Source organism: Cuculus canorus, chromosome 6 (assembly GCF_017976375.1).
Source record: "Cuculus canorus isolate bCucCan1 chromosome 6, bCucCan1.pri, whole genome shotgun sequence".
Lineage (NCBI taxonomy): Eukaryota > Metazoa > Chordata > Aves > Cuculiformes > Cuculidae > Cuculus > Cuculus canorus.
In genome coordinates this window covers 31,421,931-31,449,517 of record NC_071406.1, presented here as the reverse complement: position 1 = coordinate 31,449,517, position 27,587 = coordinate 31,421,931, and the positions used below count along the sequence as shown (strand labels likewise).

General features: G+C 41.2%; 1 protein-coding gene across 14 annotated transcripts in view; it reads right to left on the bottom strand.

Annotated features, from left to right (window-relative positions):
* The window catches only part of ANKRD44 (ankyrin repeat domain 44), a 135,209-nt gene that overhangs the window by 36,532 nt on the left and 71,090 nt on the right, over positions 1-27,587 (bottom strand). For 11 of the 14 annotated variants that reach the window (XM_054070449.1, XM_054070444.1, XM_054070452.1 and 8 more), the window contains exons 4-12: positions 21,465-21,535; positions 17,905-18,105; positions 16,482-16,569; positions 14,128-14,270; positions 10,690-10,902; positions 9,049-9,127; positions 5,821-5,935; positions 2,258-2,340; positions 870-987 (exon numbers count right to left, since the gene is read on the bottom strand). In XM_054070449.1, the coding sequence (XP_053926424.1) occupies positions 870-987; positions 2,258-2,340; positions 5,821-5,935; positions 9,049-9,127; positions 10,690-10,902; positions 14,128-14,270; positions 16,482-16,569; positions 17,905-18,105; positions 21,465-21,535 (1,111 nt within the window). The remainder of the gene's footprint in view (positions 1-869; positions 988-2,257; positions 2,341-5,820; positions 5,936-9,048; positions 9,128-10,689; positions 10,903-14,127; positions 14,271-16,481; positions 16,570-17,904; positions 18,106-21,464; positions 21,536-27,587) is intronic. The other 3 variants (XM_054070448.1, XM_054070450.1, XM_054070456.1) reach the window with 1 other exon arrangement.

Sequence of the window (27,587 nt, the reverse complement as noted above, 5' to 3'; positions counted from 1 at the left end):
TTCAGTGGTTTTCTGAGCAATAAAGTCCTCAACAAAAGAGTCAAAACTCAATGCTGGCCAAATGTTTTGTTCTTTTCCTAATTTATTTTCACAGCACTCCATTGACAATCATTTGAAAATATTTAAAGTAAATAGATGCTATATTTCCAACTTAAACTGATATATTTCATTTTTCATTTGTTTCAATTTCTGGCCTCCTATCACTTATCAGGAATGCATCAATCTGAGAGAACAATTGACATTTGACTTTCTCATTTGGAGGGTGGCTTGGTTGTTTGCTTCAGGGCTGGATTTTCGATGTTGTTTTGGTTTGCTGTTTATTCTGTTAGAAACCTTTAAACTTGCACCTGAAAAATGGGGAAACTAGAGATGAACTCCATTTGGACTCCAGGGTTGCAATCTGATGGGCACTGCTCCATTTTTTGACAAGGTTACATTTCAAAGGTTGAGGCCAGGAATAACTCCTTTGCCAGCAGCATCCCACAGCTCCCCCTCCTCACTCATTTTGCCCTAGGAACCGATGATTTCCTGCTGACTGCTGGCCCACGGCAATCATTGCGGACAACAGACAGACCTGGGTGAGTATGCTCCCACTCAAAGCTGAAGCAGTCTTCACAGGTGCGGGAAAAGAAGGATATGCCTGAAACCCATGTTTCAAATCACAACCCACCTCCTTTACTTTGCAAGCAACTCCTACATGAGGACACTGGCAAAAGACAGCCTGAAGAGACCAAAATTTGACATCAGACCACTTTGCTTACTTTGAACCGCAATAAATTCCTTTATGGATGGCACAGTCAATCGGCTGGTATCAAACCTGCAACGAAGTCGCAAAATAACTTACACCAGCTACAGTCACAGCTACTCACCCTCCTGCAGCGGCAGCGTGGAGGCACGTTCTTCCAAAACTATCGGGGGTGTCTATTTCAAAGCCTGCAGACAGCACGTGCTCATTACTAAACAAGGACACTATGCTATACTTTTGTCCTAGTTAAACCACAAGAAACATTGCAGAGACAGAAAAATCAGTTAGTTGGAAAAAAACAGAACACAAGCAACTACAGTCAGAAAGAGGTTGTCACAAGAACAGTGTGCGGCTGCTCCAGTTTGGCAGCTCTATAAAAAGAGCTGCAAAGCTGACAAGCATCTATTTCCGCATCCAGCTCTGTGCCACATCCCTGTTTAAAAACATGTGACAGGCATTTATGAGGCTGATACTTATCAGGAGGACCGTGACAGCAGGACATGAAGACAGACAACATGAAGAAATGAGGAAAAAACACCGAGTCAGCCTGAACATGAAATGGAGCCATTTTTATTACACGTGGTTTTCAGTTTGGAATGAGGCTTCCAGGAGCATGCAGTGATATTCATCGAGATGCACAAGGCCTGACAGTATTAACTCTGGTCACTCAGACCATTTTTTCTTCCTTTCTGATCTGGTGGTCAAGGCCAGAGCACAGCAAGGTTTAACAGAATAGGCTATGCAATTGCTATTTTTCACACTTTTTTTACATCCTACAGGACTCTAGGGAAAAAAGTAGTCACAGGAGATTTTTACGCACTAAGTAAAGAAGCAATTTTCTAGAAAAAGCATATGATCTGCCTTGTGTGTTTTTAATCCATGAGAACTCTTGCCTGGAAAAAAAGAAACTGGGAATCGACACCTGATTACTGCCTCTTTTGAAATGGCTGTGTCGGCAAACTCCTGCCTCTTCTGCTTTGGCCGCTGTCGAGGATCCTGAGACTGCTCTCTCAACACTACACTGTCATTCATTTCCTCCCTCTTCCAACAGAACTTTGGCCAGCCTAACTCCTTCAATGTGTCCAGATTCAGAAATATACTTTAGCTGTATCTACAACATATCATTCAGTGAGATATAAATACTTGTGCCCGTGCAGGCCCCAAGGAGATAATTCCCTGAATTATTTCTTTGGGTCGGGGGGGATCCCAAACCAAATTTGTGTCTCACATTCCTACAGTTTTGGAAAGACTCCTAAATTTCCCCCTTATCCCGGTGAATTAATATAAACTCTCTAAGACTGGCAGGAGTAAAGGGCTTCAGGCATGAACAATACAGGAGTACCAGCATGCCGTTAGGAAAGCCCCACATGCTCCCATACGCCACACGGCAGCTGAACACAGCAGCACAGGAAGTCTTTCATCTGAACAATTCACAACAATGAGTATAAAGGAGCCGAAAGCAGCAGAGACACACATTACTGGAGCTCCGCAGACACTGCAGGATCTACTTACCTGATGACAACAATTTCCTGCAGCAGTCTGAGTGAGCATTCAGTGCTGCTAAGTGTAAAGGAAACATGTTGTGGATCCCACACCTAAAAGGCAGAACAGGCTCGTTACACAGAGCCATGGCAAAATGCAGGCTGTGTACAGGCACAACACACCAAAAACTCCTTCCACAAAGGCAGCATTTTCCATCCTTTTCAAGCAAGATTCTTCCTACCATGTTAGTTTTATCCATCTCTCCTTACTGGTCTTTTCAGGAGTTAAAAATATTCTGATACAGCAAAATCTTGGCATTATGCTTTGAGCAGAATGTGGCAGGCAGGTTTCTGAAAATTCAAGATGAAAGCCAAGGTAAGGGAGGAAGCAAGAGAGCAGATATTGCTTGGAGTCAGTTTCCTGGTGGGATGCACAGGTTTCTGCATCAGCTACACATACTGCAACCACTGTTCTGAGGTAAAAGTAAATGATGAAATCTTCTCTATATTATTTCTGAATTCCATTTTTCCTGCAGTTAACATCCTTTAGACCTACGCTCATGTGGGTTTTCAAAGCCTCCCCCTCTTCCCTCTATCTTTCCCATGGGACTGGGATAGCTGATGGCTCTTCTTCCTGCTTTCCTTTTGGCGGTCGTAACACTTACAGTTCTCTGCCCACATCCTAAGAACTAAACATCTCATTTTCCTATTTGCTCCAGTTCCTCTGCTCACATAGCTTTCCACTTTTTCCCCCTTTAGCACATGACCCTCTTCTAAGTTACACTGTATGTTTCAATCAGACTATACATTTCTCAAAGCGGACGTGTTGGGTAAAAAAAAAAACAAAATATAGGCACCTATCCTTAAGTTAAATCTGTCTCAGGCAACCACATAGTTTTTAAACAAACTGAGCACTCAGTAGCTTTTATTAATATCAGCAGATCATGCCAGTTCAGTCCCTAGGCATGCCACTGTTTACTGTATCAGAGGACTTTTCTGTTTGGATATCTTGGCTTTTGTCATTTAGCACTGTTTTGTGAAAAGCACCTTTCTAGTAATATTATCCTACAGGCAGTCCTCCCAGTACACGTAAACACTGAGTCTCTGAAACCAACTATCTCAACAAGATTATCATCTACTGCCTGCTTCAGCAGACATATTTTTGGAAAATGACCAAATCTTAAACAATAGCAAATGCATTCATATCTGCTCTTCATTTCTACAAGACAATTGGTGGATGGGAGAGTATGATCACCTTGTGGAAGAGGATTTCAGATATGGACCAAAGACAAAGGAACTTGCCTTTCTGCAAGATTCATCATAAATCATAATTAAATAGGAAGTTCCAGACAAAAATAAATGTGGATGTTTACACAGATACCTTGTGCTCTCCGACATTTATATATATATATATATATATATATAACTATTTTTGCTTTGTTTTTTAAAAATTTGTTCTATCCAGAAACCACAGGTCCATCTTTCCTCTCTCTTCATGTTAAATTTGTGCTGTTTGCTACTTCACTACACTAAGGAGTGACTTGTGGTGCTGCACAAATATTAATTTTGCTAGCGTCAGCATCTACACCTCAGAGCAAATCTATTAAAAGATAATCTGGGAGTCTGTTCTTTGAAGGAAACGGCGTAATCTCTACTAAGCTGCTGCACCAGCATTTACAGTTTGTATTTTTCAGCTATGGATCATCTATGTAAGCTAAATTTGGGCATTCTGTATTGCTACGCTTCTTCCTATACCCATTTCGCTCTATCTCCTCTTCCACATAGTTACCTAAAGCAATATTGTTCTTCTTGTAGGTCAAGATTTCCACTCAGCACATGCTTTGGATGGTTTCCATCAAAATACACTACCTGCATATATGGTAACTGTTTCACACTACTACAGGGCTGTTCTCACTGGCTCCTCCCATCCCTTACACACTTTCCCCTCCAAATGCAGTTGCCTCAAAGACCAACCTAGCTGTCTTGCAGCTGCTGTTAACAATGATGCAGAATTTTATTTTCAAAGCCAGTTTGGGGAGCTCCACCAGAGTTATTTACACGCAGCATTTCAACACTCCTTGTTTAGCACAGCAGTGTCATTTAGATCTGTGTGGCATCTATAAGCCAACTTCTCATTTCGCTTATTTCTGCTGCTAGAAAAAGTCTTTTATTTGATCAATGTTCCAGTCACCCAAGTGTGAAATAGAAATTTCTAACTGGATAACCCCAATTCCAGGAGCGGGCCATCCCACTGCATCTCATTTTCCCTTTAAACCTCAAAATAAGAAGCAAACTGAGACTTACTGTACTAGAGAAAGAACTAGGAAAAATGTACATCTATTTAGACACCGAGATCTTCATGCTGACTATGTTAATAAAATCCAATGACATAAGCTGAAGCCTGTGAAATTTCATTATCGATGCCAATTGAAGATCTGTTCCACATCCTGAGTTTGCATGGTGACAGTTGTACTTGAGAAAGAAATATGGGCAAATATTGCTACTTTCTTAAACATCCTCAAGCAAACAAACAAAATACTGAAAGCTGCAAGTATCTTCAAAATTAAAGGCAGTTCATCTGCATCTGAAAGCAGGTTTTCTTAACTAGGCAAGTAAGAGAAGTCAGCAATTCCTATGGTAGTTTCTAGGTAGGAGACTATTAAATTATATTTCGGAGACATGTGGAGCTAATTGCCAAAACCTTACACTCATGAAATCAGACACTCGGTATGGATATCTCTTTTGGCACTGAATTACTCTGGGCTTATACCCCTTTGTATGCCTTCAGGTTTGCTCTTTTCTTTTAATAGACCATAAGAACTTAAACATAACTAATCAATACTCAAGTACTCTTAAAAATCAAGGACCTGTCAATGCTGGAGTTAACAACACTTATCATATTGTGGGTGCAGTCTTGACACACGTGCAAGAAAGAAAAAAAAGATAATTGAAGGAAAAAGCACTAATAAGATTTAGAAATATGTTTAACTTCAATTCATTGTCATTATATACAAAAGAGTTTCCCAAACTCACAAATCAGATAAAAGTAGTCATATTATTTTGGCCACCCGAAAATGTGGGTGAAACCATGCAACAGAAACCATGCAACACCAAGACAGGCTATAGTTATATTGAGATCGGAAATAATTAGTAATATCTGCCTTGCAATACTGCATTTCTATTGATTATCCTATGCCATACCAAAAGATACAAGACAAAAGAATAATCACCATGTATGACAGGCCACTAAACATTAGGCCAATTCAGATACTAAGGAATATGCCCACAATTCCCTTAGAAGGTATCTGAACTTTTTCCAATCACATTTCCCATACATGCTACATTGCTACAGACTTTCTGGAATAACTCTGATGAGGATGCACCTTATACCCATATGTACTTAATGTACACTAGATATCACTGTGCCATATAAACACTTTAGGAAAAAGAAGCAGTACTTGTACTACTTGTAACCACGTAACTGGGCAAAATACGAACTTAGCTGGACTTGCCCTCTTTCCACACTTCCCAAATGTTCATATTTTAGTCCCGTAACACTTGATCATCAGAAACAGCTCTACTTCAGCCACTTACTTGGCAGTATCAGCTCCACTGGTTATGAGGGTGTTAATCAAAAGTTCATGTCCGTATCTTGCAGCCACGTGCAGAGGGGTGTTACCATCCTTATCAACACAGTCAATTTCCCCTCCTGCAAAAATTGGAAGATTAAGTGTGAATCACAAATATTACTTCTCTCTAGCAAATGCAGCCTAACCAGTCCTGCCACAGAGACACCAAACTTCAGAGACTGAGAACTGGCACACAGCAAGCTGTCAGCTGTCAGCTGTCAGCCACTGGTACTGAGCGTGGCCTGACAGCAGCATTGTCACCTCCCTCCTCCAACTGCAGTGGTAGGGAAAAATAATGGAAGATAGGTGAACCACATGATATACAAAGGTCAAGTACATGATTCAGACTTACTCCTTCTCTAAAGGAACAAATGGATATCTTGAATTAAACTAAAACAGCAAACTGCTGAAACTGCCCTCGATCATCCACTGCCACTCAACCTTACCTGTAAAACAACAATGTTTGAGTTCATTTAAGAGGCCAACAGAAATACACTGGAAACAACAAGCAAGTTGTGCGCTTTCTCTGTGTCTTACCAAAGAACAACCAAACAGTGCTTAAGCAGAACTTCTCCTGTTGCAATTTAAAGCCTGTCATCTCATGTTTTATCCTCACAAGCAGGAAAAATAGATTCTTTCTTTCTTCTCTGCTGCAGCTTTTGACCCATGCAAAGATTGCTATCAAGTTCTTGTTTTCTTTTTGGACCAAGGAACTGCATTTTTTTCAGTCTCTCCTCGTAAGTCAGGTTTGCTGCACTCCAACTAATTCTCGTCCTTCCAGCAGCCCTCTCCAGCTGGCCCACATCCTTCTGGAAGTAAAATGTCAAAAGCAAGAAACAATACTAAAGCTGATGTTTCCCAATGCTAAACTGAGTAGAAGGATTACTTCATGCCTGCTGGCTTTGTTCCCATCTATACTCTCTTGTACCTGTACAACATCATGCACATCGTTGATGTATTTTTTTAAGCACTCTGACACTGTTGACTTATGGTCAACAGCCTTCTGATCCTCTACAAGCCCCAGATCCTTTCTTGAGGAACTGCCACCCACCCAGCTGCTGCCATTTGGTGCTTATCCAACTGACACTCCTACCCATGAGTGGGATGTTTCCTTTGCTTTACTGGCATTATAACTTCTGCCTCCAATTTTACAGGATCATTTTCCATTCTGACTTCATCTTCTGCCAAACTAAATCTCTTGCAACTTCATGTTTTCTCTAAACATTAAAATCATATATTCTATTCCATTATCCAAGTTGTTAATGAAAACAATGGACAGTAGCAGACCCAGGAGGGAAACTGGAAACCCCCCTCACTATACCTTTCATTTCAATACTGGTCAATTTATTACTAAACTCTGAGTGTGGTTTTACAACTAGTTATGCACCCACACTGTAATATTTTCATCCAAAATAAGAATATTTCATGAAAGCAGGAAAAGTCTTACTAACATCAGGATATGGTAATATTTATTGCATGTCCATATCCAGGAGATAATATGCTGTAACTACAACAAGAAAAAAATTCTAATAAAGCACCATGCAGCATTTTTTAATGGTAAATAAAGGTCAGTAAAATGCTGGAATGGGTAGAGCCTCCACCAGCGGAGGTCTCCACAAACATTACCTGCCCACGGCAAAGTCAGAGGACTGTGCTGTGTTCACAAAGCCTATTACCCTGCTGGAGAAGACAATTATGATGTTTCAGCACCTTTTACTCTTGTCAGATGTTGTCCACTCCTCCCTAAGTGTTAACAGTTTGTTCATTCACTCACTTCAGAATTTTTGTCTGACTTACGTAAAATTCTCCAGCTTTTCTTTCCCCCCAGTTTTAAAGATATGTATCACATTTGCAGTTTTCCAATTTTAAGATAACTCATCTTTCCTCTACAAGTAGCTAGAGACACCAGCTGGAAACTGAGACGTCTTTAGCCAACTCATTAAGTACTGCAGAATGAAACTTCATTTCTTTAAACCATTGACATTTCTCTCTTCCACAACATCCCCTGGCAACGAGGCATAAAGTCACTTGCAATCAGATCTGTGTACAATACTAAAATTAGAGGGGCAGCAAATGAAGAAAGAAAGAAGCAAAACCCAAGTAACATGAAGAAGAGTAGAGAAGCGTGAAGGACAGAGGAAATTCTGCAAGTCCTTTCACACACAAATCCAACAGAGAAAACAACAGCTGAAAGTCAGAGAGCATGTTTGACTAAACAGCTCAAAATGACATTACAGTACAGTTTCTTCCAGTTCACCCAAACTCCTTTCATTATTACTATTCTATTTATTGAAGGAGAGCTATGACAACAATTTGCATGATGACCTGGAAGAAGCATGGTGTATTGAAGACCTCACTTTTAAGATACAATCGTGTGTAAATGTGCCGTTATATTTACAGCACAACTGTTCAGCCGTTTTCAACATCTCACACCTAATAATTTCTCAGTTCAGGATTTTGGAAAATAAACAAAGAAAAAAATAATGAACCAATCCACCCAGACCATCTTGTCTGGTACAGTGGCCAAAATGAGAAAGCAAAAGTAAACAACCAGTAACAGCAACCTCTGTCAAGTGGAAACAGGCATCTGCCAGATATCCAACAATAATATTTGTAATACTCTCTAGTATTCACAGACACAAGAGATACCTGATAAATGACTGACAATCAGGAATCCTGGCTATGCCAGAACAAACAAGGTGGTGCAGGTCCACCCTCCTGTGCCTTTATTCAACACTTGATGAAGACAGTGGCAAGGTGTGGAGCTAAGGTTGGTGAGATAAGTACACCTGAAGAACAGAGGGCAGAGATAATGGTCTGAGAACACAAGAGCTCCCAAGGGCAGACAACTCAAAACCTTTTCTTTTTTTAGCTTCTATATCATTTGAGAATGTTGTGTCAGTTCTCAGCAGATAAAAACCAGCTATGAAGTCTTGTATTCAGGTTGTCACAACAGATCAGCTAGACCACCATCAGCTGGAGAAATACAGGATTTTGTTAAAAACCAAAAGCTCAATTTGTGGTAGCGCACTGGAGAAAGAAGCAGTGCTCTCACCACAGCTCAAAGCCAGAAGTCGTTGGAGAGCTAAGCAGCTCTCAGAGCAGTCCTTTGGCACTCTGGGTCACAACTACTCAAAATTGTGACCTTGGAAACGACCTTTTGGAGAGTCATGAAACAGGCACAGAAACTCACCATTCTGAATGAGGGTCTGCGACCGCGTGAACCTCCCATGAACAGCGGTCATGTGCAGCGGGCTCTTTCCGTCCTTACTCTAACAGAAACAAAATGTAAACCCAACCATTTAGCATATAAAGCAGGGTTCCATTTTTAGCCAAAGTAGAATCAGTTTTCAAACTTGAACTAAGTCCTGTCTAAGTAACTTAGTTCTCTGAAAGCTAACTGCATGGTTTTCAGTGTTCCTTGCTAGAAGTGATAACGGGGGCATTGGTACACAGAAAGGCCAGTGCTTATACTTATTCCTATTATAATGAAGGACATCCTGCAGCTAGTAGAGGGCCATAAGTCAAAGACAAAAAAGGTCACACCTTCAGGCAGGGACAGACAGGACAGGTGACACCAAACTGACCAACAGTGTATCCCATCCCATATACGGCATGCTTGGTATAAGCATGAAAGATCACAAAGGTCTCGCTTGCTTCTTCAATGGTCAACATTCAGTGAGGAGCTCACCTGTCTGTTTGCCCCTAATCCTGGATCGATGTGTTCCTGAATCTAGTTCCTGAGCCCAGCTTCCTCCTAGCCTCGGGCCCCTTCCCTTGTGTCTGCTCTGCAGCATTTGTTGTCATGTATAGTCATTGAGGAGTGGGGGGACAATTTCATATATTTGTATACATTTTATAATTTTCATTATTATTATTATTTCATTAAAGCTGTAGTTTTAGTTTTCCACCTACAAGTCTTTCCCTCTCACTTCCCTTTCCTCCTTCACTGGGTGTGGAGGGAAGGAAAGGAATTGGGAGCCCAAAACTGAGCTCGCGGAAGCCAAGGAGCTGTGAAAATAGCAAAGCAAGGGTACCAGCCTCATTGCTCACATAACTTCATGTTTATTGGCGTGAGGTTTTGCATTTGTTGGCAAGCACAATCCCTCATTTTAATATTTCTGAGTTTAAATAATGCACTGACTATCCACAGATCTCGAGACTTGCCAGAGGTGTTAAATGCCAGAAGGCTCGTTTTACAGATGGGAAACTGAAACATACAGAGTTTGAAGTAAAGTAGCCAAAATCTTATATGAACTCAAAGTCTCAAGTCTTCCCGTATCTATACCAGTACCCCCTCTGTTGGATAACAGCAAGTCCCTTTCAGCTTCATCAAGATTTAGCAGTTGTATCTCAAGAGTATTCACATATCCTAAACAGAATCAGACTTTGTAAACTCAAGCTTTAAACAGGTAAACAACCAACCTTCAGTTCTTAATTCCCCAGGAAACTCAAAAGGAACTCATAAGAACCAGGTTTAATTAAATCTATACTGTAGTGAGAAGGAAAACAACAGAAAGGAATAATTCCATGACTCGCAACCACTTTCTGAGATAATATTTTGACAGAGCTCTCAGGATTATATTTTATCAGTGGTTTGTGCCTCCATAAGAGGAGCTGGCTTAGAGTTTAAGGTTGTCATTATTTTTATCAAGGCACTGAGAGCTCCTCTGCTGGAAAGTAATCTCATGCACACAGTTTAATGATCGACATTTTCAGCATCTACTTCCATCAAGGATTTAAAGCCATGTTGTATGTGTATTACAGTTTCCAGTCTCCTGAAGAATGCAAAATCGGATAAAGCAAAACTGAAGAGCTGCAATGCAAGTTTTACCTGAACGTTAACATCCGCCCCATTATTCACTAGTAGTTCAAGACACAGTGCTCCATGAGTGGAGGCAGCAGCAAAATGCAAGGGAGTGAATCCATTGTTATTAGGCTGATTTACATTAGCACCATAGTCAATCAGCTCATTAACAACAGAATCTTGACCATTGTAACAGGCAATGTGAAGTGCGGTATTTCCATAGATGTTCATCTCATCAATCTAAAATGAGACAAGGAGACACGGTTAAAATTACAGATATCAGCTTACTGTTTTACATAAGGCATCACATACTGCAAATGGAAATAGCTGGGGGCATGAACTGTCATAGGGCATATTTCTCAACAGCAAATTTCATTGACAAAAATATACTACCAGATGGCTTAATTTGGAATCTTTCACCTTTGCTATTATTAACTTCATCTCTTACTAGCAATTCCTAAAAGCCAATCTGAAGCTTAGAGCTGATAGTAGGACTATGTAATGATGACAAATGTCCTAATGAGCTAGAAAGTTTTTACATATAAGTGGGATAATTAAAAAGCTCACCACCTTTACTAAAAAAAACAAACAGACCAAGCACTGACTATTGAAAACTTGTGAACAGAATCAGGCTTAAAAGCTCCTTCCACAGATCTCTCCTGGGGAAGGAGCAAGGGTGTCTGAGTGAAAGGAAGGCAATAGTGCACCCTCACTTACACTTCAATAAGAAACCACTTTCATTAACTCAGTATTATAAAGATGTAATTAAGATTATATTACTGCTTGAAGACCAGCTTAGAGTTCAACTGCCATTCTGTAAAACAGGATAGGACAGATTGTACAAAACACTCAGAGATTACGTGAATAACCTTCCACAAAATACAGGCATCTCAAAGTTCATATCCCTGGTGATGGAGAATCAGGAAGTTAAACGTAGTTATTAGCATAGTCCTGCTAATAGAATCATAGAATCACTAAGCTGGAAAAGACCTTAGAGATCACCAGCTCCAATCATAACTGTCCACTACTAAATCATGTCCACAAGCACCTAATCTACCTGCCTTTTAAACGCCTCCAGGGACAATGACTGAACCACCTCCTTGGGCAGCCTCTGCCAGTGCCCAATGACCCTTTCTGTGAAGAAATTTTTCCTAATGTCCAATCTAAACTTCCTATGACACAGCATAAGGCCATCCCCTCCTGTGCTACCACCTATCACCTGGGAGAAGAAGCCAGCACCCTTCTCTACAACCTCCTTTCACGTAGTTGTAGAGAGCAATAAGGTCTCCCCTCAGCTTCCTCCTCTCCAGACTAAACACCCCCAGTTCCCTCAGCCGCTCCTCGTAAGATTTGTTCTCCAGCCCCTTCACCTGCTTTGTTGTTTTTCTCTGGACACGCTCCAGGACCTCAATGCCATTCTTGTAGTGAGGGGCCCAGAACTGACCACAATATTCAAGGTGTGCTGAGTACAGGGGCAGAATAACCTCCCTGGACCTGCTGGCCACGCTGTTTCTGATACAAGCCAAGATGCCATTGGCCTTCTTGGCCACCTGGGCACACTGCTGGCTCATATTCAGTCAGCTGTCGACCAACCCCCCCCCCCCCCCCCCCCCCCCCCAGCCCACCCATCCAGCCTCTTCAGATCCCTCTGTAGAGCCTCCCTACCCTCCAGCACTGAGCCCTGGAGGACACCATTTGTGTTCGTCCTGCAGCTGAATTTACCTCCATTTAAAACCACTCTTTGGTCCCAGTCATCCAGCCAGTTTTTAACCCAGCAGAGGGTGCGCCTGTCCAGGCCAGTGGCAGCCAGTTTCTCGAGTAGGATACCATGAGATACTGTGTCAAAGGCTTTACTGAAGTTCAAGTACACCACATCCACAGCCTCTCTCTCACCCATCAGGTGTGTCACCTTGTCATAGAAGGCCGTCAGGTTAGCTCGGCAGGACCTGCATTTAAACCCATACTGAGTGGGCCTGATGACCCAATTGTGCTGTGTGTGCTGTATGATTGCACGCAACATGACCTGCTCCATGGTGTTTCCTGGCACTGAGGTCAGACTGACAGGCCTGGAGTTCCCCGGATCCTTCATCCAGCCCTTCTTGTAAATGGGTGTAACATCAGCCAGCCTCCAGTCAAGTGGAACTTCCCATCAGACAGGACTGCTGGTAGATGATGGTAAGGGTTTTGGCAAGCACCTCCGCCAGCTGCCTCAATACCCTCAGGTGGATCCCATCCGGCTCCACAGACTTGTGAATGTTAATTGGCCAAGCAGGTCTCTAACAATTTCCTCTTGGATACACAGAGCTTCTGCTCTCCCTCCCAGTCTTCTGGCTCATGAGGCTGAGTACCCAGAGAACATCTTACCTTACTATTAAAGACTGAGGCAAAGAAGGCATTAAGTCCTTCAGCCTTATCCTCGTCCTTTGTCACTACTGTTCCCCCTGCGTCCAGTAAAGGATGGAGATTTTCCTTTGTCCTTCTTTTGTTATTGATATATTTGTAGAAGGATTTTTTATTATCTTTCACAGAATAGGCCAATCTAAGTTCTAACTGGTCTTCACCCCTTTTGATTTTCTCTACAAGATCTCACTTCATCTTTCCAGTCCTAACGAGTTGCCTGTCCCTTTTTCCAGGGTTTGGATATTTTCCTCTTTTTCCTGATTAGTATCCAGAGCTCTTTACCCAGCCAGGCCGGTTTTCTTCCCCATCGGCTCTTTTTCCAGCACACGGGGACAGCTTGCTCTTGTGCCACCAGGAATTTCTTCTTAAAGAGCTCCCATGAAACTTGATCTAACAGCCTTCCGAACAGACCAATAATAACATCTATTTCCCCTCAACTTCACAGTCGACAGCCTGTGAACACAGACTTACGATATTTTTTTGGCAGGTCAAGTCAGCTGATTACAAAGCTGGCAAATGCAATGGCTTTATTCGACATCTTTGATGAACCAGTGCAGGCTCTTCTGAACATCTCACTGCTGCTTTGAACCACTGAATTGACAATATTAGACTAAGAGAAGCCTATGACCTAAAAAAAATTATATTCTCCAAAGTGAAAATAATTTTCCTTCCTTCTGTCAACCACAGAGGAAATACAGGTCCCTATACTCCAACAGCCTGAACTGCAGTTTAGTAAGATACAGAGTACATATGTGGAGAACAACTGCTCATCCTATCAAAGCGAAAGCTGAGCCAAGGGAGATTTTATTATTCCATCTTCCTCCGCAGGAACATCTTCAGGAAGACGGCCTGGAATTTGCCGTCCGTATCAGACTTTTTTTATTCCAGAATGTTTCCTGGCTCTTGAACTAATAAACCATATGAAGCACAAGGTGCTTTATGTGTTTGAGAAAATGGGAACTATTTTCTTTGGAAGCTCTGACAATATCTGTAGCGGCCTCCATAAGGTAAAAAAAAGAGAGTACCTCCAAATACTGCAGCCACAAAGAGCACATTACCACATACCTCTACCCCCAGGTTAAGGAGGTGTTTCACAATGTTAATCTGTCCATTGGATGCAGCTGCATGAAGTGGGGTGTAACCCTTCTTGTCTTTACAAGTCACCTCTGCACCATGATTAATCAGCAAGGCAACAACTTCCAGGTGACCTTCAAACGATGAAAGATATTAATCAATGAGTATACGGTCCTACAGCACCACTTCTCCCAAATTACTGCTTTCTTGCTAATGCGCTGCCCCTTTGCCGCTGCCTCCCAATGCTTCCATAGTTTTACACGGAAAAAAAGGCATTTTTGTAAATGTTTGAAATCCTAGCTTGAGGCCTCGTTAAGAAATCCATGCAATATTCATTCACCTTCACCAAATGTGTCAAATTTCTCTTCACTGAATTAGTTTTCCCGTCATTAAAAGAACAAAACCACATCTTTCCCCTTTGTTTCTCTAAAAATAACAGTTTGTTTTATTCTCTCTGTTACAGAAAGAACAGTAAGTGCAGGAAAATGACAATATAAGTCTCACGAAACTGCATCCTGTTGATGTCGTCTGCAAACACAACTGCTAACACTTGTTTTTTGTTAGCAATACAAAATTATTTTAATAAATGATAAAAAAGAAGGTATCCTCTTTACTAGCATCGAGGACACAGAAAGCAAGGGAGTGCAGAATTTGATCCAAAGCCTAGCAGTACAAACACAGGATTTTCTACTGAACCTGCTGATCTTTAGATCAAGCTTCTGACTCCCCATCATTACCCTGAAGCTGTGCAAAAAATCCTGACTGTAGATCTAAAAATCTTTGAATCTGAACTCACAGTCTATACACAGACACTTAGTCTGCAAACTGAAGTAACTGCAATAGCCTCAACAGCCACGTAGCAGGACAGCTGACTGCCAGATCGATGGGGCATCTGTCTGATGATGATGCATCTCAAATGCATGATAATGCATCTCTAAATACAACTTGTATCTTCAGTTTCCTCCTCTGCCTAAAGATCTCCAGCTATCTGGCCTGCCTTCCCAGACAGTGTCCTGGCCACCAAAAATAAATCTAGGCTAACTTCTTATTGCTTTATGCTGAAGCAGAGCTGTCTTTCTTAGAATTAAAAATTTATTATGTCAAACATGATATAAAGTGGTGCACCATCTGAGCTGTACAGTACTTTCATGACAGAGGCAGGTCTGGTCACGTGCAAGGCCTAGGAAATGTTACAGACAAAGCTCAAAGTGCCAAAGATATTCAAGCATTCAAGAAACTACATGAGCATTTACAAGATAAGACGCTGAGATCACACTACCTAAATTCTGCCAAAATTACACTATAGACTCCTAAATTCCATTGCTAATTTAGGCCTTAAATGTTATCTAAATATTTTGAAAAGTACACAACGAATTTCTGAAAAGAATTAAGAGCAAAGGAGATGTGGAGTTGCACAGCACAAAGTAAAAGACTTTCACTGCTACAGAGTGGAGTTCAAAGCTCGCTAGCTCAAAAGCCAGAACACATTCGTTGGCAAGAGTCCTTCCATCTGCCTGTGTATATAAAAAAAACGCACAATACGCTTTTCTCACCGTTTGAAATCTCCTATTATCTCATTTCCAAAAGTGCCAGGATTATAATCAAGATTTTAACAAGTCAGATGAAAGAGTTCCTGGCCGAGGGCACACAATACCTTACAAATTATGATCTGAAACACAATGCTTGGCCAACAAAAGCTCTTAAACAAGTGTGACCACTACCACAGGCAATCTTGTTCTAGTATTTTAAAATTCTGATGCCCCACCGTAGGAGATTTTCCTTTAACTTGGACAGGAATGATGAGGTAAATTGATTTCATTAAGCCCTATTTGGTAACACTGATGATGATGTGAATAGACAAACCAGTTGCTCTTGTCCATTCTGTAATAAAAAATGACAATTTCTTCCTAACAGGAAGAAAATTGATGAACCTCTTCTTAACATTATCATAACTTAGCTACTTATAAACAGCAAAATTTATTATCATATTTATCTGCATTTTATAGAAAGTAGTTTTTAACAAACACTGAAACAAATATAATTTGGAGGTTTTCAAGCCCAAATATACTTCAGACTGGAATTAGAGTCAGGATAAAGAGACCAAAATTAAAAAATCAACACAAAAGACCCACAATTAGCCATGTTAGAAAAAAAATGACAGCCAAGTTCACATTAGCTGAAAAAACATAAATGGACGAAGTGTATTTAGATGAGCTGGACCCTTCCCTCTTCAGGGTAAATACAATGCTCAGTTTCCATGGCCAGGTCTGCTCTTGCCCATTTAAAACACGCAGTGGGTTTGCGAATAGGAAATTGAAAACAAGCAGCCCCAGCCCAAGCCTTACCCATATATGCTGCCCAGTGAAGAGCTCTTCTGTCCTTTTTGTCAAAAGCATTGATGTTTGCCCCCTTGGCTAAGAGCAAGTTCACCATCTAGAAGTAACAACAGCAAGTAAAGCAAAGCTGTAGATCACCCACTCCATAGTTCATAACAAAACATTCTACCAATAAAGTTGAGATCACGAAATCCTGCTTTTCAACAATGAATTTGTGAAATACACAAACAGCATTCAAAGCTGTGTGCATTAATGACACGGACTGGTGACGGCCACAAGTAACCAGGACAAATCCTGTGTCTACAGAGGGGGCTGAGAGCACACAGGGCACTGCTACTCAAGCGTGCTTCGTATTCAGCTTGAGAAACAACCAGGAAGAGAAATATGCCTAGAAAAGAAACATTGGGTGACACTGGAATTTTAGGCACCATGGCTAAGAAGTGAAAAGCTGCTTTCCTTATTGCCAATCAGCCAACATTAATAGTTAGAAAAATCAGTGGAAAAAAGAAGGGAAACTGAATGGAAAACACGTTCAACAACTATCTTTTCCAGCAAAACATTTTAAAATCATAAATTACAGAACTGAATGATTGCCTTCCTCTCATAGACTGCTTTGCCACAGTAAAGAAATCCGCTAATAACAGCATATGCTCAGTTAACATTGCTGTTAACTAAGAGCTTTAGATTATGATGGTTAGACTCAAGCACTACTATCTTTTTCCCACAATGCAGCATTTCAAAGGCCAAACACCATCATTGTTTTACAGGAATTACCATTCTTCTTCCTTCTTTCAATTTTATACAACTGATCAACAGAAGCCTACTGTTCTGGTCAAAGAGTTTTTATTCCACATCCAGATCTTCAGGTGTGGAATGTGTAAATGAGGATCTTCTCACCTGGATCTAAAGACAGTAGCAAAACCCTTCATATAGGGGCTTTATATACAAAAGTGTGCTTTTTCATAGAGAAAAAGAAATTAGACTAGATGGGTTTGCTCGTGTAAGATAAGTTAAAAAAAAACAGAAGTACATTTTCTAGAAGACTAATTAGAAAAGCAGACTGGCTGGAACTTCAGCAGCTGAACATTTCTTCAGGACAAAATTAATCCACCAGTTTTTCCTTCTTTCCATTCTGCCACTCTTATTTTTGCAGGCAGTCAAGCTCAAGAGATCCAAGAACACAGTGACACAGCCAGCTCTCCAAGTCGGCATGCACACCTCACATGCTGGCTCTGTACAAGTACTTTTCAGCCACTTTCTGATTTCTGCAGGTGAAAAACCTGTGGCACAATTCAGAAAGCAGCTGTATGACAGGAATCGTGGGGGTCAGGAATATGAGACTCAGTCTAGACCCAGTCACAGAAAGTCAATTGTTTCAACGGGAAAAATAAATGAATCAGTCAACAATCAATTACAGTCTTAAACATCTCACCTCGATGTGGCCATTCAGAGCTGCATGGTGCAATGCTGTCCGCCCCCCTCGGTCAGAGACATTGACGCTACTCAGCATGGGGATGATGACTTCCGCACACTTCACTGCCTTGTTTGCAGCCGCCACGTGCAAGGGTGTCTGCCAGTTCTTGTCCCGAGCATTGACATCGGCCGAGTGCTTAATCAATACTTGGACTGCTTCCTGCAACAGCAACACAGTCACTCTCATAACCGGGCAGCTGAATAAATACAGGGCCCGCGTTCTTGTCAGCTCAATCACACTACCTATGCACATTAATTCTGCATATGAGACACAGCCATGAGGAGGGAAAGAGAATAACTATATATAAGTAACCTCCCTATGCCTATGTAGAGAGCCCAACCTATTCGGTTAATTGACCTTCAGTAACTCGGTCATCATAACTGTGCTCTCACTGGATAAACTAATGGACTTACTTGGGCTCACTGTTACAGAAATCTTTTACAAAACAAAAAGCACATGATTTTGGACAATGAAACCATAGCAAATTGCTGTAAGTTTTATTTATAAACAAGAAAAAGGAGGAAATGAAAAACAATATGTGAAAACAAAATTTTAGCTTTGCAAGAATGTGAGAATCAAAAGCAAGGGTTGATGCTGGTGTCCTCAAGTTAACACTAGCATTCCTTCCCTCCCTGAGGGGCAAGCACAGGCCAAGGGTCTTCACTGCAACATCCATTCTGTCAGCCTGAGAACATGCAACATCTTTTAAGGTTAATTTTGTTGGTTAAAAGTGAATATTTCCCAGCTAGAAAAAGTACTGTTCTGTCTTGAGAGATTATCTCACTAGAGAATTCACAATCAGTTCTCTTCTGCCTCTACTCATGCATCTGCCATTAAGCAAGACAGATGCAAGGAAAAAGAAAAAAAAAAAAGAGTCTCTCTCAAAATCACAGTTTGTTTCTCCTTTTTTCCCCCACAAACAAACAAAACACAAAGGAACTGCTGGGACACAGCAGTATTAAAGTAGCCTCGTTTGTTCCTTACAACTCGCAGCTGGGAAGTAGGACAGCCCCGGTCCTATAATGTACCTTAATCTTTTTCACATCAACTGAAAAGTTTTCTGGTCAGCCCAGCCAAACTTGCATTAATGAATAACAAATACATAGAGCCATAAATAGCGTTTTTGTACCTAGAACAGCATAGGAGAATGCCTGCAGTTGGTATCAACAGTACATCCACTACAAGTTTTATTTCTTTGTCCTCAAATGATCTCAGTGATTTCATTTTCAACAGCCATCTCCCAGCCTGTCCAAGAGATTCATTCAGTTGGTGACATTGCACCTCTTACAACACCAATAATGATATATCACTGTTGATGTCTCAACAGGATTTTCTTTTTTAAACCACAGGCCTAAGATTTTAGAAGTCATTTAAATGTAATTCCCTGTGGACCTCTGACTAGCTGAGACATGAAGCCAGCAGGAAAATTAGTGCACTTTGACTCTTACTGAAAGAAGTTAAAGGAGAATTTTTAGAAGTAAATAGTAAGGGCTGAAAAATCTAAGCTAAAAATATTCAGTCTTTCATAAAAAAAAAAAAAAAAAACCAAAAAAAAAAACCCCACATTTTTGTTCATGCCTGTAAATCTGCTGCTCTATCAGATTTGAGATCAAAACATTAAGATCCTTATTTTAAGAGCACGAATTATACTTTTTTGTTAACATAATGTCCACACACACATGCAGTTCACAGCTACGGCGTAAGCCTCTGCATTCAGATTCTCTACTTATCCCAAGTTATCAGAGTGAAATCTCTTTACCTCTACTAAGCATATAAGGCTGAAAGTTGATACATTCATTAACAGACACAGACACACCTGAGGGCTGTTGATTTGTAAATAAACATTTAAATCCCTAAGGCCCACTTGAAAAAATCATTGAGTAAGTTAAAGATTGATAACAAAACTTAAAACTTGTAGGTGATCATTCTAAAAGCAACAGTGCTCACAGGAACTTCAAGTCCTATTGGTCAAATTCTGGATCGTGAACTCATCTGCTACTATCAATGTGATCTCTGAATTCACTTACTATCACTATCAGTTTCATCCTATTACACCAAAGCTGCACATTTATCAGCTTGCATAATAAAGGTAAAGCAGCATTGGAAGAGCCTCAAAATGCTGAAACTTGTTTCAAAATTACCAAAAGTAATTTCAAAATTACCAAAACTACCAAAAGTATTATCATATAAATAACAAAGAAAAAAGACCAGGATAAGAAAGCTATGTGTGTTTATAAAATATATAGCAGACCATAAGAAGGCATCAAAGGCTGGTGCCCTCCCCTGCTTCCTCGCTGTCGCACCTGGGTGTTTGCTTTGAGGTACCAGAACTGCTAGCACAATGGAAGACAGTTTCTCATTGTAGAACTGGCCTTCAGCTGACAAAGAGTTAAAGATGAGACACAAATCCACACATTTTCTGTTAGGGCTGTCACTGGCAATAAAAATCACGTACTCTGACACGTCCAAAAAAAGAAACCAAGCACATGCAATCAGAAAGATTGTGGCTGTTTTTTAAGGTTTAAGTCTGACCTTTGTTTTCCAACATGGCTTTTTGTATGCTGCCTCATAACAGCATTCATATTCTATCAGATATTCTTTTCAGCATGTTTCTGCGGATGCCAGCAGCTGGGAACCTCAGCCAGAAGCCAAACAATGCCCGAGTTCAGAAGCAAGCCCGGGATTCCTGCCTGCAGGCCTGGCAAGTGCTGGGACTGTTACGGAGGTGATTCAAGTCCATCAGTCCCTGGAAGATAGCCACCCTCTGTCTCTTTTATAACCCTTCCCCCTGTCCCCAGCAGCCAGTTCGGTCTGCAGTTGAGCTCACTGTTAACTAAGTATTAGGAGGATAAAAGTATACACAGAGGTCCAAAATGGAAAGCCAAGAATAATTGTGCAGCTGAAAACACAGTCACGCCTGAGCTGCATTCCCGATAGTTATTGCTGCTCCTTTTTGAGATAGCAACAGAGGTACAACATGATGCCAGAAGATTTCTAGTTGTCAAGAGGAAGAAATATGGGCTAACCCTCCTTTACGCATGAATCAAATGCATTAACAGAAAACCTAATGGATGCCTTGAAATGCAATTAACCAAAACAAACTATGTGTTAATATGTGTTGGATCACATACACATCCACTCCCTTCTGGCACATGCACGGCGTGCACTCATCCGTATGTATTTATTCCTCTTTATTTCACCACTTGCAAGATGATGTGGCCACTGTAGACCACCAGGGACTCCACCCTACTTCAGACCTGGGTACCCACTACAGCTGATGGTCGCTCAATAAGACTTGCTACCATAACATAAAGCATTCCACTAGGTGAAAATCAACCACATTAAGGCTCAAAAGCAGCTGTAAATAACTTGTAAAAGCTGGCCTCCAGCTGCAATGCTACAGGCCCTGCATACAAAAGATTTGTGTCACTGTACTACCTACTACAGCTCCCAATGGTTTGCCTATTCCCCGACCATGTAGTTTATGTGCAAAAGCAGGGTAATCAAATCTTACTCACTTCACTTCTTGAAGCAACTGCTCGATGGAGAGGAGTCAGCCACATATTGTCCTTGGCATTAACACGAGCACCTGCAAGTAAACAGCAGAGGTTACATCCATGCCTTGGGTGCTGAAAGCCTTGCCCAAGTGGTCTGTACTAACAAGAGCTGACCTGTATGTGGTATTCTCAGGGCTCCCCATACCTCTCCTGGCACCCTGTTCACCTTAGAAATGCATTTGCAGGTCCCACACAGATAGGAGGTGAAGTTGATACAGAATGATGAAACTGGAGAGGTCAGACTATTATTAGGAATATCTTTGTTTACAGGGCACAAAAGAAGCAAGATTTATTGTAGGGGATTACACATGTATGTATGTACATGTATGTCTATATATATGCACTTTTTTAGATCAACTGATACAGTTGGGTAGAAAAAAGTGACCTTTTGCTCAGAGGACTGCAGTTGTCTGCAGACACAAAAAGGGAACCAGCCTGAACAACTATGTCTTGTTTCCTGATCCATCAGGCAGACCACTAAAAGATATAACCACTTCCCTGCTTTGGAAATCTTGCTGGGAGCAAGAAAACAGGACTGGGAAATGCTCAGGTTGAGGAGGAAACCGTGCACTTACTACCTCAGCTTCTGTGGGTATTATTCAGCAAACATCAGAAGAAGAAGCACGGAGACTATCTGGTTTGCCTTCTGTGCAGTTCAGTGCTAATGTGCACTCTGACAAAGACAGCTGCTCAAGAGGATGGGCTTGAGGTGGCTTTGCCAGAATAAAGGAAAAAGGAAGACTATTTAACAACTACAGCAGTGCTGGCTGACTGCAGAGAAAAAGTAAGGATTCTATACATTTGTGTGATAAACCAGATTTGTTTGAAAGAAATATTAAAGCTATTCATTGATGCAGTACCCAAGAAAGAAAACCAAGTGAAAAGGACTAGAGAAATTCATTTTAAAAAGGTCTTAACTTGAAAATGTTGAAGCTCTCAGCTCTGCTGGTAGCCTCAAAAGACTGGCACATGCAAAAGAATGTTAGAGAAGCGCAAGCGTCATGCACTTTGCCTGGATAAGCCTCTGAACTTCATGAACAAAGAGATTCTTAAGCTTCATTCTGCACCGTAACTTAAGTGCATACAAAAGCCTGTAATTAATAAATCACACTCTCTGAATCAGAAGTACTTTTTGAGAACCATTTCTCAGCAGTATTATGGTGCTTGCCTCTGAATCACAGTGGTTACTGGGAATTGTGGTAGATAATCAAGAGAAGAGACAAGTTCTTTCATATTTCCAGAAGCTGGGATAAATTTTTTTGGCTGCAAGAAAAAGAAACTAAATAGTTCATAAAAAAAACCCTAAATAGTTCATGCAACAATTTCAGGGAATCCTGATTCTGAATTCACCTCTGAACCTGACAGCCAGTGGTACAACCTGCCCACTGGTAAAACACAACAGTTTCAAAGAGTTTGCTAATGAATCCATCTGGGCAAGGAAGCTGTTAGCTTCTTCTGTCTCCAGGAGGACCTGTTAAGATTGCCACACTTTAGTATCCTGCCCTTTGCCTACACTGCCTGAGGCTCTGGAGAGGCTAAAGCCTTCTCCACCATCAGGAAACTGACAGGCGGGACTCCAAGGCACCTTACACCTTGGCCTGGCCAAGTCAGGATTTTGGGGCTGCTAATTGCCTTGATGAATTCCTAATGATTGCCACCAAATACTTCTTTTGAGGTTTGGAAATTTATTTTGTATTTGTCATCTTTTTTGCCTTCTGTTCTTACCTAAGGTTTCCTTTGGTTTATTTCTACCCATTCACTAACTCCTGTGAGCAGATGGTTGCAAATCAGAAAGACCTATGTGTGGGGCAAACATATAATTCCTCAGCATTCAACAACTCCAGTGGCCCTGGTGAATACAAAGATGATTAGAAAACCTAGGGAAGTGTCTCCATCAGTAGCTATTCATGCCTTTCACTCATCTGCTTACCCTTTGAGAAACTGCAATAGTTGCCAAGAAAACAGCTAAAGAAAATAATGAAAGCAAAACGGTACAGCATAAATAAAATAATACACAGCAAGCTATCAGCCTTCTTCCTCAGCTATTTTCAACATCCTTTTACCTCTTTGTGCTCTGGGGCTCTTTATTTGACAAAGTGAAATTGCTCTTACATATCTAATTCAATGCGTCAGCTGGATACATTTGTGATACCTGTTTTTAAAGAGCAGTTGCCTGTTACGGCAACCACTGTTGTCACTTAACTGAGGTGCACAGTTTCTGAAGAGACATTTCAAATGTTTCCCTCCGTACCACTCATTTCCTTCACCAAAATTCAGGTTATAGGTTCCCAGCAGTTCCTTGCAGGCAATGGTTAATGACAATGAAAAAACTTCAACAGCGCTGATGCACCCCTTCAGGGACAGAAAATATCTGCCATTTCAAAGGAGACCAAGCGGAGGCACTTGGGAAACAATGCTCACGTTTTCAAAAGTCTTCACAAACACTTCACAAACTTGAGTGTTCAAGCTGTGACAGTCCAGAAGACAGCTCCTTGAAAGCACCGGCTAAGACAGATATCCCACTCTAAGGCACCTAAAATGATCTGTGCCCCAAATTCAGAAGCTTAAATTATCAAGTCTATCCCACAACACTTCCTCAAATTCACCCAGAAATTCAGTGTCCTTCTCTTCATCCTGGGCCAAGTATCTTAACCATGTTTAAGTGCACATCCTACAATACTCCATGAATTAATCTGTTTATTTATAAGGACAAAGAGAGCTAATAAAACACTCAAATTCACGTATATGGTGTCCTTTATAGTACGGTATTCCTTGAAAAGATAAGCTGCTTTACAGACTTCCCTTAACTTCCTTTCAGGTAGCCACAGCACCCACCCACCCCATAAAACAGACACTTAAAAAAACCCTCTCCAGAGAAAAGCCTTTTTTCAGCCTCATACCTATCGGCCTGAAGGAAAGGCCTGACTGTTGAATTTGTTTTGTGCGGCCGAGATAGACAACATAATGTAAGATGTTACAGATAAAATCAACAGAGAGGAAACTTTCTGTAATCCACTCTCCTTTAATACAGCTGGTCCATAATCTTTGCTAGCCTTAACTCTCAAATTTTTCTGCCAGGAGAGGAAATAAATCTGAAATTGCCCCTGTTCTTTTGAGATCTGAAATAAACAACTTGATGCTGGCTTTCATGAATAAAGTTAACATCTCTTTATCCTAAAGAAAGTACAATTTTCCACCCAGCACATCTGCCAAATCCACATCTCTAATAAAACTAGATTCTGCAGTCTAAATCTCTGAAATTAGGAAAGGTCATTGGAAGAAGGAAACTCTACTTTTAACATATTAAAGACATTATTAACGTGCACCATTCCAACTCCCGCTACAAGACACACAGCAAAATACACATTAAAATATAAGGACTGTCCCTCCACCTCACTCGCACACAGAGAAAAAGAATACAAAGCCAAGATCAGCACAAATAAAGTGCAAGAGTAGAGCAGCACCACCTGATAGATGGATCTGGATTCCACAACAGGAGAGCAGCACAACACTGTGCTAGGTGTGAACACAGGAATCGAACACCTACATGGCATAAATGAGAGGTTAGACAGGATCTCCTGGGAGGCAAGTCTGAGTCACTTGCTAGACAAGGAAATGGCCTGGAGATTCCATCAGGTGGGAGCACACAGGTCTTCAATCCCCCATGAAGGAGAGAGAAGATAGTCCTGGGCCATGCTCCAAACTTTCACCCAAAGGGTATACTCCTAATCTCCAAGGGCAGGAGTCTCAAAGCCATGGGAAAGGCAGAGAGAAGGCTCCCTATTCTCTAGCCTGCCATAAAAGAGGAAGCCCTGAATGCGTGTTCAACTTACACCTTCCCCTGCTGTCTACACACAGGGATGACCCAGAACTTGCTGCGCATGTGACAGTGTCACTTCCAAATCTGTGTGGCAGAGCTTACCAGGAACCTTTCTCAAGCATGCTGGGGTTTGTCTTTTTCCTCAGTTATTGTGCAGTTCATGAAGGACAGATGCCAATACTGTATGCATAGCCCCAGTACATAAACTTCTTGCCAAGAAGATCACTGCCTTCTGAAATAGTAAGGCATAGTGATATTGCTGAGATCGCCAGCTCCTTGGTGGATAACAAGAGGTAAGGGGCTGAGCTCAAACATCATGTCCTCGGGCACCAGCTCGAAGTCCAGGAGCGTGAGAGGCACTGGCACAAATGAGAATGGAGCTTGTATGTGCCCAAGCAGTCCTTCTTGCACTTCTATGACTGTGTCACCATAAAGAGCTTCATTTATGTGACATGGTTACCCTGGTCCTTCTCCTTCTTGACAGGAAGGACATGAAAGAGAAGTGCTCAATGCTCCCTGCTTTCATGCAGCCTGGAAAAACAAAACCACACAGCCCATTTTCCCATGATTATGGATTAGACCTTCGAGCTGGTGTAAATCTACCTAGCTCTGACATTTCGGGCCAGTGACTCATACCAGTTGAGGGATCTGGCACTCTCTCTTGTATCCATTCCAAACAGACTCCATTTCAGTGGCACCTAGAAAGCTATTTCTGGTCTGTCTCCAACCACCTGGGCAGAAGTTTTATTCATTAGACACTATATTTATTTGTGCTGCCACAAGTCCATGGGCCACAAATCTCAAAATGTGCATATTTCATTTACTTTCTCTCCTGAGCCCTGCACAAAATGCAGTGGGTTGCTACTCCTCCTAGCTTCTGCTCATGCTGAGAATACTACTGTTTGATGACAACAGCAAGCATTTTTGTGCTTCCTCTCCGTGAGGACATCCTTTTAGGTGAAGTCAGACAACAAAGTTTTTCTGCTTACGTAACTAAACTTCACGATCAGACTAATCTTTTATGATGAACTTCTACTAATGGAGTTTACTGAATAGAGAGGTGAAGCAAAGGGGAGATGTTGCTGTTGTCTTCCGAGCCTAGTTCACAGAGAGATCACAATAACAAAGAGGCATTTATAATAACTCCTAAATCTGCTCTTCCAAACCTCATAAACTTCCAAACCTTCTCTTGGATAAGAGTACTGATACTCATCGTGAATAATGATACTTCAGAGATTAAAGGACAATGAGTAGGTAGAATATGCAATGCACGATTAATTTTGTCTCATGCTGAGTGACCTGGGAAAGATCCATGCAGTTCCTGCAGATTGAACCCCAGCACAGTCTCGCTGACACAAAGCCTAATTTTTAAAAGCCCACATTAGAAGTTTTTCACACTTACTTGGATATGTAAAAAACATCCAAGATATACCACCTACACTTTATGCTGTTGAGCACACAAACCCTATAGCCCATTTTGGTAGTGAGCTGCTGGAACCAAGCGTCCCAGAAGAACACTAGAAAGTCTCCTTTCTTCATTAGGAATGTGATAGAAAACAACAAGGTTCACCAGGATGTTTTTGATGCCATTGAGATTCAGGGGAGAAATGGGCAGAAGATCTTCACCTTTCTCTGGATGTGGATATTGCCTGTGCTCTCACCTGCAAAACCCGAAAAAGGTATTGCTCCTGCAATCTTCCCACACCACAATAGAACAACATGATGTGACAAACAACACACAGCGCAAGAACACATGCACAGATGATGTTTATTAAGTCTTGCATCACAGGGAAGAAAATAATATTTGCTTTTAGCATATTGAAAACCTACCCAAGTATAACCTGTCAGCAAAGGAATGTTCATTTAAATCATTCTGCTGGCATCAGGGTTAGAGTAGAAAGAACTGATACATGATGTATGTCCAACTAGTTAGTCTCATTAAGCAATAAGACAACCCAAAATGCCCTCAAAAAAGTGAGGAAGCACATTGCTACAGTAAAACAAATTCTGTCTTATCTAGGTGAGATTAAGCTAGCAATCCAAAGAAGTACCTGTGTGGTTGGCACGTGCCTGTTAGCAGCCTGATCTAACTCTGAAATTGCCTGGTGGTCTAAGCAGGGAGCCAAATCAGGTAACCTCTAGAAATACCTTTGAGCTTGAATTATTCTAGGATCCAAGGCTGGAAATTAGAAGAAAGGTGCCTTGCAATCACAGGACTGATGGTTCTTAATTAACTTTCTTAAAAAATATGCAACTCACTTGAA